Here is a 14972-nt window from a genome sequence, read left to right as displayed (position 1 = left end):
GGGTATGGCGGAGTATGGCGGGGTATGGCGGAGTATGGCGGGGTATGGCGGAGTATGGCGGAGTATGGCGGAGTATGGCGGGGTATGGCGGGGTATGGCGGGGTATGGCGGGGTATGGCGGAGTATGGCGGGGTATGGCAGGGTATTGCGGAGTATGGCGGGGTATTGCGGGGTATGGCGGGGGCATTGCAGAGTATGGCGGGGGCATTGCAGAGTATGGCGGGGGCATTGCAGAGTATGGCGGGGGCATTGCAGAGTATGGCGGGGGTATTGCAGAGTATTGCACAGCATTGCAGAGTATTGTGGGGGTATTGCAGAGTATTGTGGGGGTATTGCAGAGTATTGCACAGCATTAGTAGTGAGGGATGGCTGAGCATGGATGGATGGATGGATGTCTCTGTGCAGCGCTGTGGGCACTACACATCCAGCCCACAGCGCTGCAGACATCCATCCATCCCCCTCCCCGCTCACAGTGTACCGATCGGTACACAGGAGGGGAGGAGAGGAACCGGCGTCATCAGATGACGCCGGTCTGTTTACATGTGATCACTCCGTCATTTGACGGCTCGATCACATGGTAAACGGCCGCGATCAGCGGGCATTTACCGGGATCCGTGATGCGCCGGGTCCCCTGGACCCGGCGGTCACGGATGTGTTCGGGTGCGCGCCCCAGGGGGCGCGCGAGAGGGGAATTCTGGGAGGACGTCATAGTACGTCCACCCAGAGTTATCCAACCGCCCTGCAGCTGTCATTCGGCTATGGGCCGGTTGGTAAGTGGTTAAAATAGAAATGTTAGAAATCCACATTCTAGTTCAGTGAAGATGACAAATTTGTTGAGCAGAGACCGGTGGGGACTGCTGATATGTGAACAATGTTTCTGGTTGCACAGAGGAGCAGGCTTGTTAGAAAAGGTGCAGGTTCTGGGGTTTTCCTCCTTTGTCCTGGCATCATCACTCACTGATCCGCTGACCTGGAACAATCATGTAGAAAGTGAAGTCTGAAAAGCAGGAACTTTTGTTGGGATCAGAGTCTCACTGGGTGGTGAAGCCGCCATTATGATGTAGATGTTTGTCTGACCCAATGGTGGTTGTGTCTTCACTCTTCTGTGTCTTGTCTTCTCTCTCTAGGGATCGGCCACACGGACACTATTCCCAGGGATTGGAGTGCAGCGGGCACAGTCATCCTATATCTAGGAAATGGGCACACTGGCACTATACCCAGAGAAGAAACAGTGATACCACCTCCAGAGAGAAAACAGTGATACCACCTCCAGGGACTGGGCACACTGGCACTATACCCAGAGAGGAAACAGTGATACCACCTCCAGAGAGAAAACAGTGATACCACTTCCGGGGACTGGGCACACTGGCACTATACCCAGAGAGGAAACAGTGATACCACCTCCAGGGACAGGACACACTGGCACTATACCCAGAGAGGAAACAGTGATACCACCTCCAGAGAGAAAACAGTGAGACCACCTCCGGGGACTGGGCACACTGGCACTATACCCAGAGAGGAAACAGTGATACCACCTCCAGAGAGAAAACAGTGATACCACCTCCGGGGACTGGGCACACTGGCACTATACCCAGAGAGGAAACAGTGATACCACCTCCAGAGAGAAAACAGTGATACCACCTCCGGGGACTGGGCACACTGGCACTATACCCAGAGAGGAAACAGTGATACCACCTCCAGGGACAGGACACACTGGCACTATACCCAGAGAGGAAACAGTGATACCACCTCCAGAGAGAAAACAGTGAGACCACCTCCAGGGACTGGGCACACTGGCACTATACCCAGAGAGGAAACAGTGATACCACCTCCAGGGACTGGGCACACTGGCACCATACCCAGAGAGGAAACGGTGATACCACCTCCAGGGACCGGGCACACTGGCACCATACCCAGAGAGGAAACAGTGATACCACCTCCAGAGAGAAAACAGTGAGACCACCTCCAGGGACTGGGCACACTGGCACTATACCCAGAGAGGAAACAGTGATACCACCTCCAGGGACTGGGCACACTGGCACCATACCCAGAGAGGAAACGGTGATACCACCTCCAGGGACCGGGCACTCTGGCACCATACCCAGAGAGGAAACGGTGATACCACCTCCAGGGACCGGGCACACTGGCACTATACCCAGAGAGGAAACGGTGATACCACCTCCAGGGACCGGGCACACTGGCACTATACCCAGAGAGGAAACGGTGATACCACCTCCAGGTACCGGGCACACTGGCACTATACCCAGAGAGGAAACGGTGATACCACCTCCAGGGACCGGGCACACTGGCACTATACCCAGAGAGGAAACGGTGATACCACCTCCAGGGACCGGGCACACTGGCACTATACCCAGAGAGGAAACGGTGATACCACCTCCAGGGACCGGGCACACTGGCACTATACCCAGAGAGGAAACGGTGATACCACCTCCAGGGACCGGGCACACTGGCACTATACCCAGAGAGGAAACGGTGATACCACCTCCAGGGACCGGGCACACTGGCACTATACCCAGTGATTGGAGCGAAGCAGGCACAGTAATATCTGCAAGAACTGAGCACATTGGCATTATATCTAGTGATTGGGAGTGCAGTGGCACAGTCATACTACCTCCAGGGAATGGACACACTGCCACAATACCCAGGAATTGGAGTTTAGTGGGCACCATTTTTTTACCTCTAGGGACCGGGCACACTGCCAGTACAGCGGGCACAGTGATACCTCCACAGACCGGGCAGGCTGGCACTGTCCCCAAGGATCAGATTGTAATAGGCACACTACCAGGATGAAGAGTGATGTGTGTGTACGTTGCCCCTTATTTCATATCGGAGATTGGGTGATTCAGGGCTGGGGGGAGGGTTGAAGGAGATGTTGGGCATGAAATATGATGTATAGCTAGAATGGTCATACATGAGCCATGTTGGAATACTTTCCCATCTGTGTGATAACCCCCATCGGTATTATTGTGTCTTGTGCCCACGGGCTTCAGTTGGCACAATATCAGTGTGTACAGCGAGCTTTGATGAAGACTTTCCCCTCACTCCTCCTAAGCAGGTGTAGCCACCCTGCCCACCTCCTGATTCTCTATACTTACTAGAGGTCGACCGATATGGGTTTTTCTCTGGCCGATGCCGATATAAGATGCCGATTTTTTTGGGCCGATATATTAGGCCGATTTTTTTTTTTTTTTTCCCTTCATCTCATAAAATCTAACAGTTAGACCCCTTTCACACTGGGGCGTTTTTCAGGCGCTTTTGGGCTAAAAATAGAGCCTGTAAAGTGCCTGTAAAACGGCTCCCCTGCAGTCTCAGTGTGATATCCCGAGTGCTTTCACACTGAGGCGATGCGCTGGCAGGATGTTAAAAAAAAGTCCTGCAAGCGGCATCTTTGGAGCGGTGTATACCCCTCCTCCACCACTCCTGCCCATTGAAATGAATGCGCACCGCTGCCGAAGCGCCTGCAAAGCGTTTCGGCAGCAGCGCTTCAGGGGCGCATTTAACCCCTTCCTCAGCCGCTAGCTGGGTTACAAGCGCCCCGCTAGCAGCCGAATAGCGCCGCTAAAATGACGGTAAAGCGCCGCTAAAACTAACAGCGTTTTACCGTCAACGCATGCCCGCTCCAGTGTGAAAGCAGCCTTAAGTAATACAGAAATGTTTTTACATTTAAACATTTATTAAACAAAACAAACCTCCAATCAGTTCACTTGTATGTATAATTTAGATAAAAAAAAAATAAATAACTATATCTTAAATATTAAATACACAAAAACAGGTAATCAAAACTTTTGGACGAAAAAAAATGGGCTAACTTTACTGCTTATTTTTTTTTTTTATTTCATTAGTGTATTTTTAAAAAAAAAATTACGTTTGAAAGACCGCTGCGCAAATACCGTGTGACATAAAATATTGCAACAACCGCTATTTTATTCCCTAGGGTCTCTGCTAAAAATATATATATATATATATATATATATATATATATATATAATGTTTGGGGGTTCTAAGTGATTTTCTAGCAGAAAATACAGGATTTTTACTTGTAAGCAACAAATGTCAGAAAAGATTTAGTCTTTAAATGGTTAAACTGAGAACTTCTACACACATTCAACTCATTGATAAAAGAACCTGAAAAGATACAATGTATCTTCTTATCAGACTTGGCAGGCTGCCCAGAGGAGAAGAGAAGTCTTTCCACAGATAACTTTCAGGCAACTTGCATTGACTTCTATTACAGAAGTCATTTGCAAGTCCTTCTGAAGTTATAATCGGCTTTTTTTTATCAGCACAATCGGCCGATATATCGGTCGACCTCTAATACTTACCACAATGCTTATACGTCTCTAGATACAAGCCCCCTCCAGGTCTCTATGGGGCTGAATTGCTCATACCTGGAAATCGGGTGAAGAATTTGGCGGAGGAATGTGAACGTTTGATGCGGGGTCTTGGCGGCAAGATCTGGATAAGTGTAAAGATTTGGAGGGTCAGGAGGCTACATCTGTTTATGGGAGAAGGAAATTGTTGTTTATCCTTTTCCAGACCGGCCTTTTTTGGCACTTTTTCAATTGTAACAATCTGTATTTTTTTTTTTTTTTTTTTTTTTTGCTTGAAAGTGACTTAGAACCCCCAAATATTATATTTTTATTTTTGAAAACAGAGGCCCCTAGAGAATAAATTTGGGTTTTGCACTTTTCTGTCACACGGTATTTGTGCGGCTGTTTTTCAAACACAATTTTTTGGGAAAAAATACAGTGTTTTTTATTTTTTATTTTTTTTCCACAGCATAGGCCGTGACAGGTCATCTTAACCACTTAAGGATCAGAAGGATTTACCCCCTTAATGACGAGGCCTTATTTTTGCGATACGGCACTGCGTTGCTTTAACTGACAATTGCGCAGTCATGCGACGTTGTACCCAAACAAAATAGACATCTTTTTTTTTTCCCCCCACAAATAGAGATTTCTTTTGGTGGTATTTGATCACCTCTCCTTTTTTTATTTTTTGTGCTGTACACATTTTGAAAAATAGAACAATATTTTTTGCTATAATAAATAACCCCCAAGAAAAAGTAAAAAAACAAATTTCTTCCTCAGTTTAGGCCAATATGTATTCTGCTACATGTTTTTGGTAAAAAAAAAAATGCAATAGGCAATATTCATTGGTTTACGCAAAACTTATAGCGTCTACAAACTATGGGATCGATTTATGACATTTTTATTATTATATTTTTTTTTTACTAGCAATGGCGGTGATCTGCAATTTTTTTATTTTTTTTTTTATTATTTTTTTTTTTATTTTTTTTTGCGGGACTTCAACATTGCGGCAGGCAGATCGGACACTTATTTGGGATCATTGACAATTATACAGCAATCAGAGCTAAAAATAGCCACTGATTACGGTGTAAATGTCACTAGCAGAGAAGGGGTTAACACTAGGGGGCGATCAAGGGGTTAAATGTGTTCCCCGGGAGGTGTTTCTAACTGTGGAGGGAGGGGACTGACTGGTGGAGGAGAGAGATTGCTATTCCTAATCACTACTCCCCTGTCAGAACGGGGGATCTGTTTGTGTACACTTATTGATCCCTTCTTCTGAAATGATCGCGGGTGGCCCGCTCACATAGAGTCCGCCGAACCCGCTGGTTGGCTCCCACGTTCGTGAATGGGCACACGCGCCCACAAATCAACGTGTGCGCGCCCCACGTACAATGACGGAGATTCGCGCAGGGGAGCAAACCTGCCGCAGTACAACTGCAGCGGGCGGTCCGTAACTAGTTAATGGAAAGATCTCGGGGTCTACTAGACCCCCAAATCTCTTGCCTGGCCTCCAATGCACCTGATCAGACACAGATCACTCTGATAGGTTGCTTTTCTGGCTTTTCCTTGTTGTTTCCGGGGGGGTCACAGAGAGTGAGGAACAATGTCACTTCCTCTCCCTTGGTGTAGTGTCGCCACTGGTCACGTTGCTCCAGGGCTCCACAATCAGATGGGGAAAGGCGGCGGTGGTGGTGGTGGTGGGGGGTGGGTGAGGAGGGGACCCCCCCCCTTCCTTCGCCCGCAGAAGTGACCGAGTGGCTGTTTATCGGCTCTAGTCACTTCTGCTGAATCGCCAGCTGAAAATGTTGATACCGGGATGATGCCTCCCAGATGCAAACACCATCCCGGTATAGCCACTTCAACCCGAGGACGTCATATGAAGTCATACAGGAGGGAAGGGGTAAACCCCAATCTTAATGGGCGTGATGACTGTCACTCTAAACAAGCTGCTAGCAGGATTCTGCTGTGCCCAAAAAAAAAAAAAAAGGCCTGCAGAGGGCAAAGGACTAGTCGCCTGTAGTCTCCCTGCATCTGATCTTTTCCTATTACTGACTTTTGAAAGACGAGCAACTTTTTTTTTTTTAAATCCTGGCTGGGTTTGCGAGTGTCTCGCAACACAAGCAGAATTCAAGGTAATCGGGTGTGCAGTACCGCATTTGGCCAGAGGTGCGGGGGGCGCCAGTGTTGCTCGGAGTGATACTCGGAAACACTTTGAAATATTCAGTTCCCAAGTGTTTCCGAGCCCTTCCGAGTTCAGCCGAGCTGTCCCCGCGTATTTCCGAGGCTCTCCGGCGCCCCAACTCTGGCCACATGCGGTATTGCATGTAATAGAAGTCAAAGCGGAACTAATTATCTTTGTTTCCATTGACTTCTATGGGGAAACTCGCTTTGATATGCGAGTGCTTTGGATTCTCCTGGAATAGGTTATGCTCGTAATCCAAGGTTCCACTGTACTTCTATTTTTTCAGGAGTAATTCCAAAGAAATGGTCGATTTTTTTTTTTTTTTTTTTTTTTTTTGATTTTTTAAAATTTTTTTTTCTGGGCAATGTTTAGACACAATTTCCTAAATGTTCCCTAGAACTTCACTTCTTAGGTTCAGGCCCACAAATGCTTCGTAAAAGTTTGCTGTACCCACCGATCACGCTGAAGCCCGTGTGATCAAGGCCTTAGACACGGACCGGGCAGAGGTCATGTGACCTCCGTCTTTGGGGGTGACTCTGGTAATCGGAAGGTCTTGATGACGTTTTATTCTTCGGCAGGTCCAGAACACGAATGATTTCAGCACCGTCAGTAAAGTGTCGGCGGCATCAATGGGCTACTTCACCGATGAATTCCAGAAATTCTTTGTCAGTCGGACGAGCAGAAGATCCCCGCTCATCCACAGGTGAGACGCCAACACCCTCCCGCAGCCTGTGACTGCGGACAAGAAATCTACTTTGTAACCTGGGGGTGGGGTGGTGGAGGATCGGAGGGAAGGGAGGCGACTCTATCCTGGGAGGTAGTTTTATGTGGGTGAAAGCCCAACCAAATCTTCAGCTAAATACATTCCAACTGCATCAAAACAAAAGCTTTGCAAGTTCATTTCCTTTAGAAAGCAGCCACAGCCTGAATAGAAAAGCCTGTCACCTGCCAGCGTGTTACAGAGAAGGACACTTGCTCTCTCTGCAGAACAGGGTGGATATACATCAATGATTTTTTTTTCTTTAAATAAAAAAAAAGGTTTTTTTTTCATTTTTTTTTAATCAAATTTTATTTTAATAAAATGCTTTTGGAGTAAAAGTCTAAAGATAGTTTTCTATTTAAGATACATTAATAATTTTATTTATTCTGCATGAAATGGAGCTTAGTTATGTAGCATGAGGCTGTATATTCTGCGATATTTATATTTTTGGTAAACTCATTCGATGAATCCAAGCTCTGCAAGCTGACATATAACATGCACTGCATTGATGCATTCACACAATTTCACAGTAACCATGAGATAAAACAAAGTTCAGGAATATTCCTTTATCCCTTTGTTTTGCAAATCTATGTACACTACAAACTGTATGATTGAATTGATTCTGATATCGCTGTTTTACTAACCTGACAGCTTATTATTCTAAATCGGAAACCTTCATTTTGTTTTTAAATATTAAAGATTCTAACTACCAGCAAGAATGGGTCCTTACATTTAAAGAGCACCTGTCATTTCAGATCCATCATGGCAGCGCCTGTTAGCGGGCATCCACTCACCTTCTGCCACCACGTCCCTCACCTTGTTGTGTCACTGCCACATCACCAGCCATTCTATTAAAGTGAATGGGACTGTCGGTGAGTCAACAGCAGGTCAGAGGAGGAGCCACTGCGGGACAGAGATGACAGTTGCTCTTTAAAAATTGTGATGTAAATCAAGACTTTTTACTAGTGATTTAAATCATGATTTAAATTGTTATTTAAATCAAATCCATCCTACTGCAGAAGCAGTGGTCTCTCCGGAGAGGTCCGGCATGCCCCCTGCTGAGTTAGAATTAGAACGTTCTAATTACCATTACCTATGCTCCCTGCTGATTGGACTTCCTCAGCAGGAGGAGGTCCGATCGGCATGCTGAAAATGACCGTGGATTTAAAGGAGAAGTCCGGCCTGGGCTCGTTTGGCTGTACTTCTCCTGTGGGTCATAGGAATGCAATTCGTTTTGCACTCCTGTGACCCGTTTTCAGCAGAGAGCGGTCTGAAGTCCGCTGTCTCTGCTGACGTCACCAATGTCAGTCCAGGGTCCGCGTCATTACGACAGCGGGAGTCGGGATCCGACACCCGGCTCAGGCTCTCGGCGAAGCGCTGAGAGCCTGAGCCGGCCGCTCCCCGCCCCCTCCACAGCTCAGCGCTCCAATGAGCGAGGAGGGAGCAGAGCGGAGGACAGGCAGCAGCTCTCTGCTCACAGAGCGGTGAGAACAGAGGGTTCGGCGGTGTTCGATCGCTCAGTTCTCAGTGTAGAGGCGCCAGGGGGACAGATGCTGCATTCACCTAGGTAACTATGATGCTGGAAAAAATCCCAAACCCCATACTTCTCTTTTTAAATGCTGTTGCTGCTTAATCTTGGGGTCGATGTTTAGGAATGATTAAATCCTAAAAAAAAAAACCAGGAAAGTTATTTGGTTTAAGGTCTCCTTCGCATGGATGCTGAGGCTCGTAGACCGTGAATGGGCTGTGCGTTTATGGGTTCTGAGCCGCCAGGTGCTGCATGCAGGGAGCCCCATGTAAGTGTATGAGGATGCAGCGGCTGCATGGGCACAGCCACTTATCCAAATTTGATAGGGGTGTGGTTGTGTGACCCCAGACTCACAGAGGGGTTGATGTACTAAAACTGGAGAGTGCAAAATCTGATGCAGCTGTACATGGGAGCCAATCAGCTTCCAGGTTGTTGTGTTTTTTTTTTTTTTTTTTTTTTTGTCAACGCTTAACCACTTCAGCCCCGGAAGATTTTACCCCCTTCCTGACCAGAGCACTTTTTGCGATTCGGCACTGCGTCGCTTTAGCTGACAATTGCGCAGTTGTGCGACGTTGCACCCAAAGAAAATTGATGTCCTTTTTTCCCACAAATATAGCTTTCTTTTGGTGGTATTTGATCATTTCTGCGGTTTTTATTTTTTGCGCTGTAAACAAAAAAAGAGCGACAATTTTGAAAAAAAAAAAGCAATATTTTTTACTTTTTGCTATAAAAAATATCCTCCAAAAATATAAAAAAAAAACAATATTTTTCCTCAGTTTAGGCCGATACGTATTCTTCTACATATTTTTGCTAAAAAAAAATTGCAATAAGCGTATATTGATTGGTTTGCGCAAAAGTTATAGCGTCTACAAAATAGGGGATAGATTTATGGCATTTTTATTATTCATTTTTTTTTTTTTATTATTATTATTAGTAATGGCAGCGATCTGAGATTTTTATTATGACGGCGACATTATGGCGGACACTTTTGACACTATTTTGGGACCATTGGCATTTATACAGCGATCAGAGCTATAAAAATGCACTGATTACTGTGTAAATGACACTGGCAGGGAAGGGGTTAAACACTAGGGGGCGATCAAGGGGTTAAGTGTGTCCTAGGGAGTGATTCTAACTGTGGGGGGGATGGGCTCACTACAACATGACAGAGATCACTGCTCCAGATGACAGGGAGCAGTGGATCTCTGTCATGTTGCTAGGCAGAATAGGGAAACGCCTTGTTTACAAAGGCATCTTCCCGTTCTTCCGATCCGTGACACGATCGCGGGCACCCGGCGGACATCGAGTCCGTGGGACCCGCGGTCACGGAGCACGCGGCGGGCGCACGCCCCCAATGCCGCATCTTAAAGGGGACGTCCTTGTATGCCATTGTGCCGACGTATATTGGCGTGCGACGGTCGGGAAGGGGTTAATTGAACAAGCTGAATTTAGAAGCTGATTGGCTACCATGCAGAGCTGCACCAGATTTTACACTCCCCAGTTTTAGTAAATAAACCCCCAATGTGCCTCAGTGCCTTTGTGAATGAGACCTTAAAGCTGAACTTTCAGTATTATCCTTATTGTATAGTCACATTGTATGTATATCTTATACCTGAGGGGGCCACTGGGGACGCTCACCATCACTGTAGTAGTCGCTCTACTACATTGATCGCCAGTATCTTCCAGGTCCTGTGCTGAGCGGCTTCCCCACTGCATACTGACCACAGGCGGTCGCTTTCTCCTCACCACTTCCATTCAAAATATGCCTTGTATTCTATTCAATATATACAAGTCATTCTCTGATTGGATGAGGTGGAGAGGTGATGTCATCATCTCCTCCTCACCCAATCAAAGAATGCCTTGTATTCATTGAATAAAATACAATATGTTCTGCCCACAAGGAACCCTCAAGGATCAGATATGCATACTTCTATTGTGCCAAGCCGGACCAATATAACTGTGTCATACAGATAATACGCGGAGTTCAGCTTTAAATGCTTTCAGGATTCCATATGAAAATTCTGGGAGGAATTACTCTCTAAGTACCAACCACTCTCAGGGAAACTTTTTTAGATGCATACAGTGAGGGAAAAAAGTATTTGATCCCCTGCTGATTTTCTACGTTTGCCCACTGACAAAGAAATGATCAGTCTATAATTTTAATGGTCGGTTTATTTTAACAGTGAGAAACAGAATAACAACACAAATATCCAGAAAAACGTATTTCAAAAAATGTTGTATTTTTAATGAGTGAAATAAGTATTTGACCCCTTCGCAAAACATGACTTAGTACTTGGTAGTAAAACTCTTGTTGGCGATCACAGAGGTCAGACGTTTCTTGTATTTGGCCACCAGGTTTGCACACATCTCAGGAGGGATTTTGTCCCACTCCTCTTTGCAGATCCTCTCCAAACCATTAAGGTTTTGAGGCTGATGTTTGGCCACTTCAACCTTCAGCTCCCTCCACGTATTTTCTATGGGATTAAGGTCTGGAGACTAGCTAGGCCACTCCGGGACCTTAATGTGCTTCTTCTTGAGGCACTCCCTTGTTGTCTTGGCCGTGTGTTTTGGGTCATTGTCTTTCTGGAATACCCATCCATGACCCATTTTCAATGCCCTGGCTGAGAGAAGGAAGTTCTCACATAAGATTTGATGGTACATGGCCCCGTCCATCGTCCCTTTGATGCAGTGAAGTTGTCCTGTCCCCTTAGCAGAAAAACACCCCCAAAGCATAATGTTTCCACCTCCATGTATGATGCTGGGGATGGCGTTCTTGGGGTCATAGGCAGCATTCCTCCTCCTCCAAACATGGCGAGTTGAGTTGATGCCAAAGACCTGGATTTTGGTCTCATCTGACCGCAACACTTTCACCCAGTTCTCCTCCGAATCATTCAGATGTTCATTAGCAAACTTCAGCCTGTACATGTGCTTTCTTAAACAGAGGTACCTTGCAGGATTTCAGTCCTTCACGGTGTAGTGTGTTACCAATTGTTTTCTTGGTGACTATGGTCCCAGCTGCCTTGAGATCATTGATAAGATTCTCCTGTAGTTCTGGGCTGATTCCTCACCGTTCTCATGATCATTGAAACTCCATGAGGTGAGATCTTACATGGAGCCCCATTCTGAGGGAGATTGACAGTTATTTTGTGTTTCTTCCATGTGGGAATAATCGCACCAACTGTTGTCACCCTCTCACCAAGCTGCTTGGCGATGGTCTTGTAGCCCATTCCAGCCTTGTGTAGGTCTACAATCTCGTCCCTGACATCCTTGGACAGCACTTTGGTCTTGGCCATGGTGGAGAGATTGGAATCTGATTGATTGCTCCTGTGAACAGGTGTCTTTTATACAGGTAACAAGCTGAGATTAGGAGCACTCCCTTTAAGAGAGTGCTCCTAATCTCAGCTCGTTACCTGTATAGAAGACACCTGGGAGCCAGAAAGCTTGCTGATAGGGGATCAAATACTTATTTCACTCATTAAAATGCAAATCAATTTATAACTTTTTTTTTTAATGAGTTTTTCTGGATATTTTTGTTGTTATTCTGTCTCTCACTGTTAAAATAAACCTACGATTAGAATTATAGGCTGATCATTTCTTTCTCAGTGGGCAAACGTACAAAATCGGCAATGGAATACATTTTTTTCCCTTACCGTATAAATAATGCATGTATAAAACGTGGGCGATGGGCCTGACACACATCATATGGGGGGGGGATTTAGTAAATATGAAAGGGTGTATACTGTAATAACCAAACAGTACTCTAGAGGGCACAATCTGAGCGATCGCTTTGAATGACCAATGCAATGCTGGGACAGGTCATGTAATGTCCACTCACAGGCTGATGGAAATCTGGTAATAAAATTGGAGAGTTGGGTAGATATCGCCTATGCCATGCCTATGATCATGTATTGGTGTGAATGTGTTGAGAATCTGGAAATATAATGGGAAAGCTGGTCTTGTTGGTATGGGGAGGCTGAGTGTGGGGTTGACTGTTTCAGTTCAGACTCTATAGTAATCTGCTGTTTCCTTTTTGTCCTGCAGGGGGTACTGTGTCCGCTCGCAGGCCATAAGTCACTGTATCGGGGAGTTTCTCCAAGACACCCAGGATTGTGCGCACAGACAGGTGAGTGATCTGCGGGGGAAACTTCAGCCAATAGCGCAATGGGGGGAGGGGGGGGGGGGTTTACTAAAACTGGAGTGTGTAAAATCTGGTGCAGCTCTGCATGGTGGCCAATCGGCTTCTAACTTCAGTTTGTTCAATGAAGCTTTGACAATAAACCTGGAAGCTGATTGGTTTCTATGCAGAGCTGCACCAGATTTTTCACTCTCCAGTTTTAGTAAATCCACCCCAATACGTCTTCATATGGTCAGTCTTCTTTTATTTTTTTATTTTTTTTATTTGCAAACTTTTAAAAAGTACAAGACATTACAAAATAGTATGTGCCTATACATTTACAACACCTATAAAGGTACACAAACAAACAAATATATATATATATAACACATTTATTCATTATTATTATTATTATTATTATTATTCAGGATTTATATAGCGCCAACAGTTTACGCAGCGCTTTACAATATAAAAGGGAGACAATACAGTTATAATATAATACAATACAATACAATAGGATTAAGAGGGCCCTGCTCAGAAGAGCTTACAATCTAATAGGGTAATATAGGGTAATATCTAATATTCTTCTACATATTTTTGGTAAAAAAAAAAAATTGCAATAGGCGTATATTGCTTGGTTTGCGCAAATGTTATCGCGTTTACAAACTATGAAATCGATTTAGGGACTTTAATTTTTTTTTTTTTTTTATTGTTTTTACTGGTAATGGCAATCTGGGTTTTTTTAGCAGGACTGCAACATTGCGGTGGACAAATCTGACCCCAAATGACACTTTTTGGGGACCAGTGACATCATTACATTGATCAGTGCTCTAAAAATGACACTGGCAGGGAAGGGGTTAGGTTTGTTCCCTAGGTGCGTTCTAATTGTAGGGGGGGGCTTACTGGGACATGAGAGAGATCGCTGCTCCCGATCACTAGGAATAGAAGATCTCTGACATGTCAGAACAGGGATCCGCTTGTTTACACTGGCAGATCCTCATTCTGCCTCTGTACTAGGCGATTGTAGGTCGCCGGCGGACATCGGGGAAGCACGACCCAGGGGCACGCTACCGCGGAGGGAGCGGCACCACACGACCTGCCGCAGTATATGTGCGTGAGCTGGTTGGCAAGTGGCTAAACAATATATTTTACTTTTTGCTATAAAACATATGCAATAAAAAAAATTGGAAAAAAATCCAATTTCTTCATCAATTTAGGCGAGTAAAGAAAATATCCCAATAAGTGTTTATTGATTTGTTTGCACAAAAGTTATAGCGTCTACACACTATGGGATATTTTTATGGAATTTTAATTTTTTACTAGTAATGGCAGCGATCAGCGACTCCTAGTGGGACTGTGATATCGCGGCGGACAATCGGACACTTTTTGGGGACCAGTGACACCAATACAGTGATCAGTGCTAATAATATGCACTGTCACTGTACTCATGACACTGGCTAGGAAGGGGTTAACATCAGGGGCGATCAATGGGTTAACTGTGTGCCTAACCAGTGTTTTTTTTTTTTTTTTTTTCTTTTATTACAGTGTGGGAGGTGCTTTTACTAGTTGAAAACATGGATCCATGTCTCTGCTTTGCAGGAACACAGGATCACAGCCTTCCCTACTGACAGAACAGCGATCTGCCTTGTTTACATAAGCAGACCGCCGTTCTGCCTCTGTACTGAATGATCGGCGGGTGCAGGCGGATATCGAGTCCACAGTACTCGCCTATTGGCTCCCACTGTGTATAATCACAGCGGGAGTGAGCTTCTGGTGGCATGCGCCCCCTACCCGGAAGTACAAGATCACGTGTGTGTGTGTATATATAATATAAAGTATTCAGACCCCCTTAAATTTTTCCCTCTTTGCTATATTGCAGCCATTTGCTAAAATCATTTAAGTTCATTTTTTTTCCTCATTAATGTACACACAGCACCCCATATTGACAGAAAAACACAGAATTGTGGACATTTTTGCTGATTTATTAAAAAAGAAACATTGAAATATCACATGGTCCTAAGTATTCAGACCCTTTGCTCAGTATTTAGTAGAAGCAC

The 14972-nt window shown here is 45.3% G+C and overlaps 1 protein-coding gene across 2 annotated transcripts in view; it reads left to right on the top strand.

The window, feature by feature from the left end:
• The first annotated feature begins 2695 nt into the window (after positions 1-2695).
• The window catches only part of LCMT2 (leucine carboxyl methyltransferase 2), a 49345-nt gene continuing 37068 nt past the window's right edge, over positions 2696-14972 (top strand). Inside the window, exons 1-3 of one of the 2 annotated variants that reach the window (XM_073612753.1) lie at positions 2696-2825; positions 7092-7216; positions 12843-12924. In XM_073612753.1, coding sequence (XP_073468854.1) covers positions 2808-2825; positions 7092-7216; positions 12843-12924 — 225 coding nt within the window. In that variant the 5' untranslated portion in view covers positions 2696-2807. Of the gene's footprint in view, positions 2826-7091; positions 7217-8039; positions 8146-12842; positions 12925-14972 lie in introns of those variants that run through there. The other variant, XM_073612754.1, reaches the window with a different exon arrangement.

This window comes from Aquarana catesbeiana, linkage group LG02, assembly GCF_042186555.1.
Source record: "Aquarana catesbeiana isolate 2022-GZ linkage group LG02, ASM4218655v1, whole genome shotgun sequence".
Lineage (NCBI taxonomy): Eukaryota > Metazoa > Chordata > Amphibia > Anura > Ranidae > Aquarana > Aquarana catesbeiana.
The sequence above is the reverse complement of the archived record's forward strand: the minus strand, read 5'-3'. Positions and strand labels throughout refer to the sequence as shown.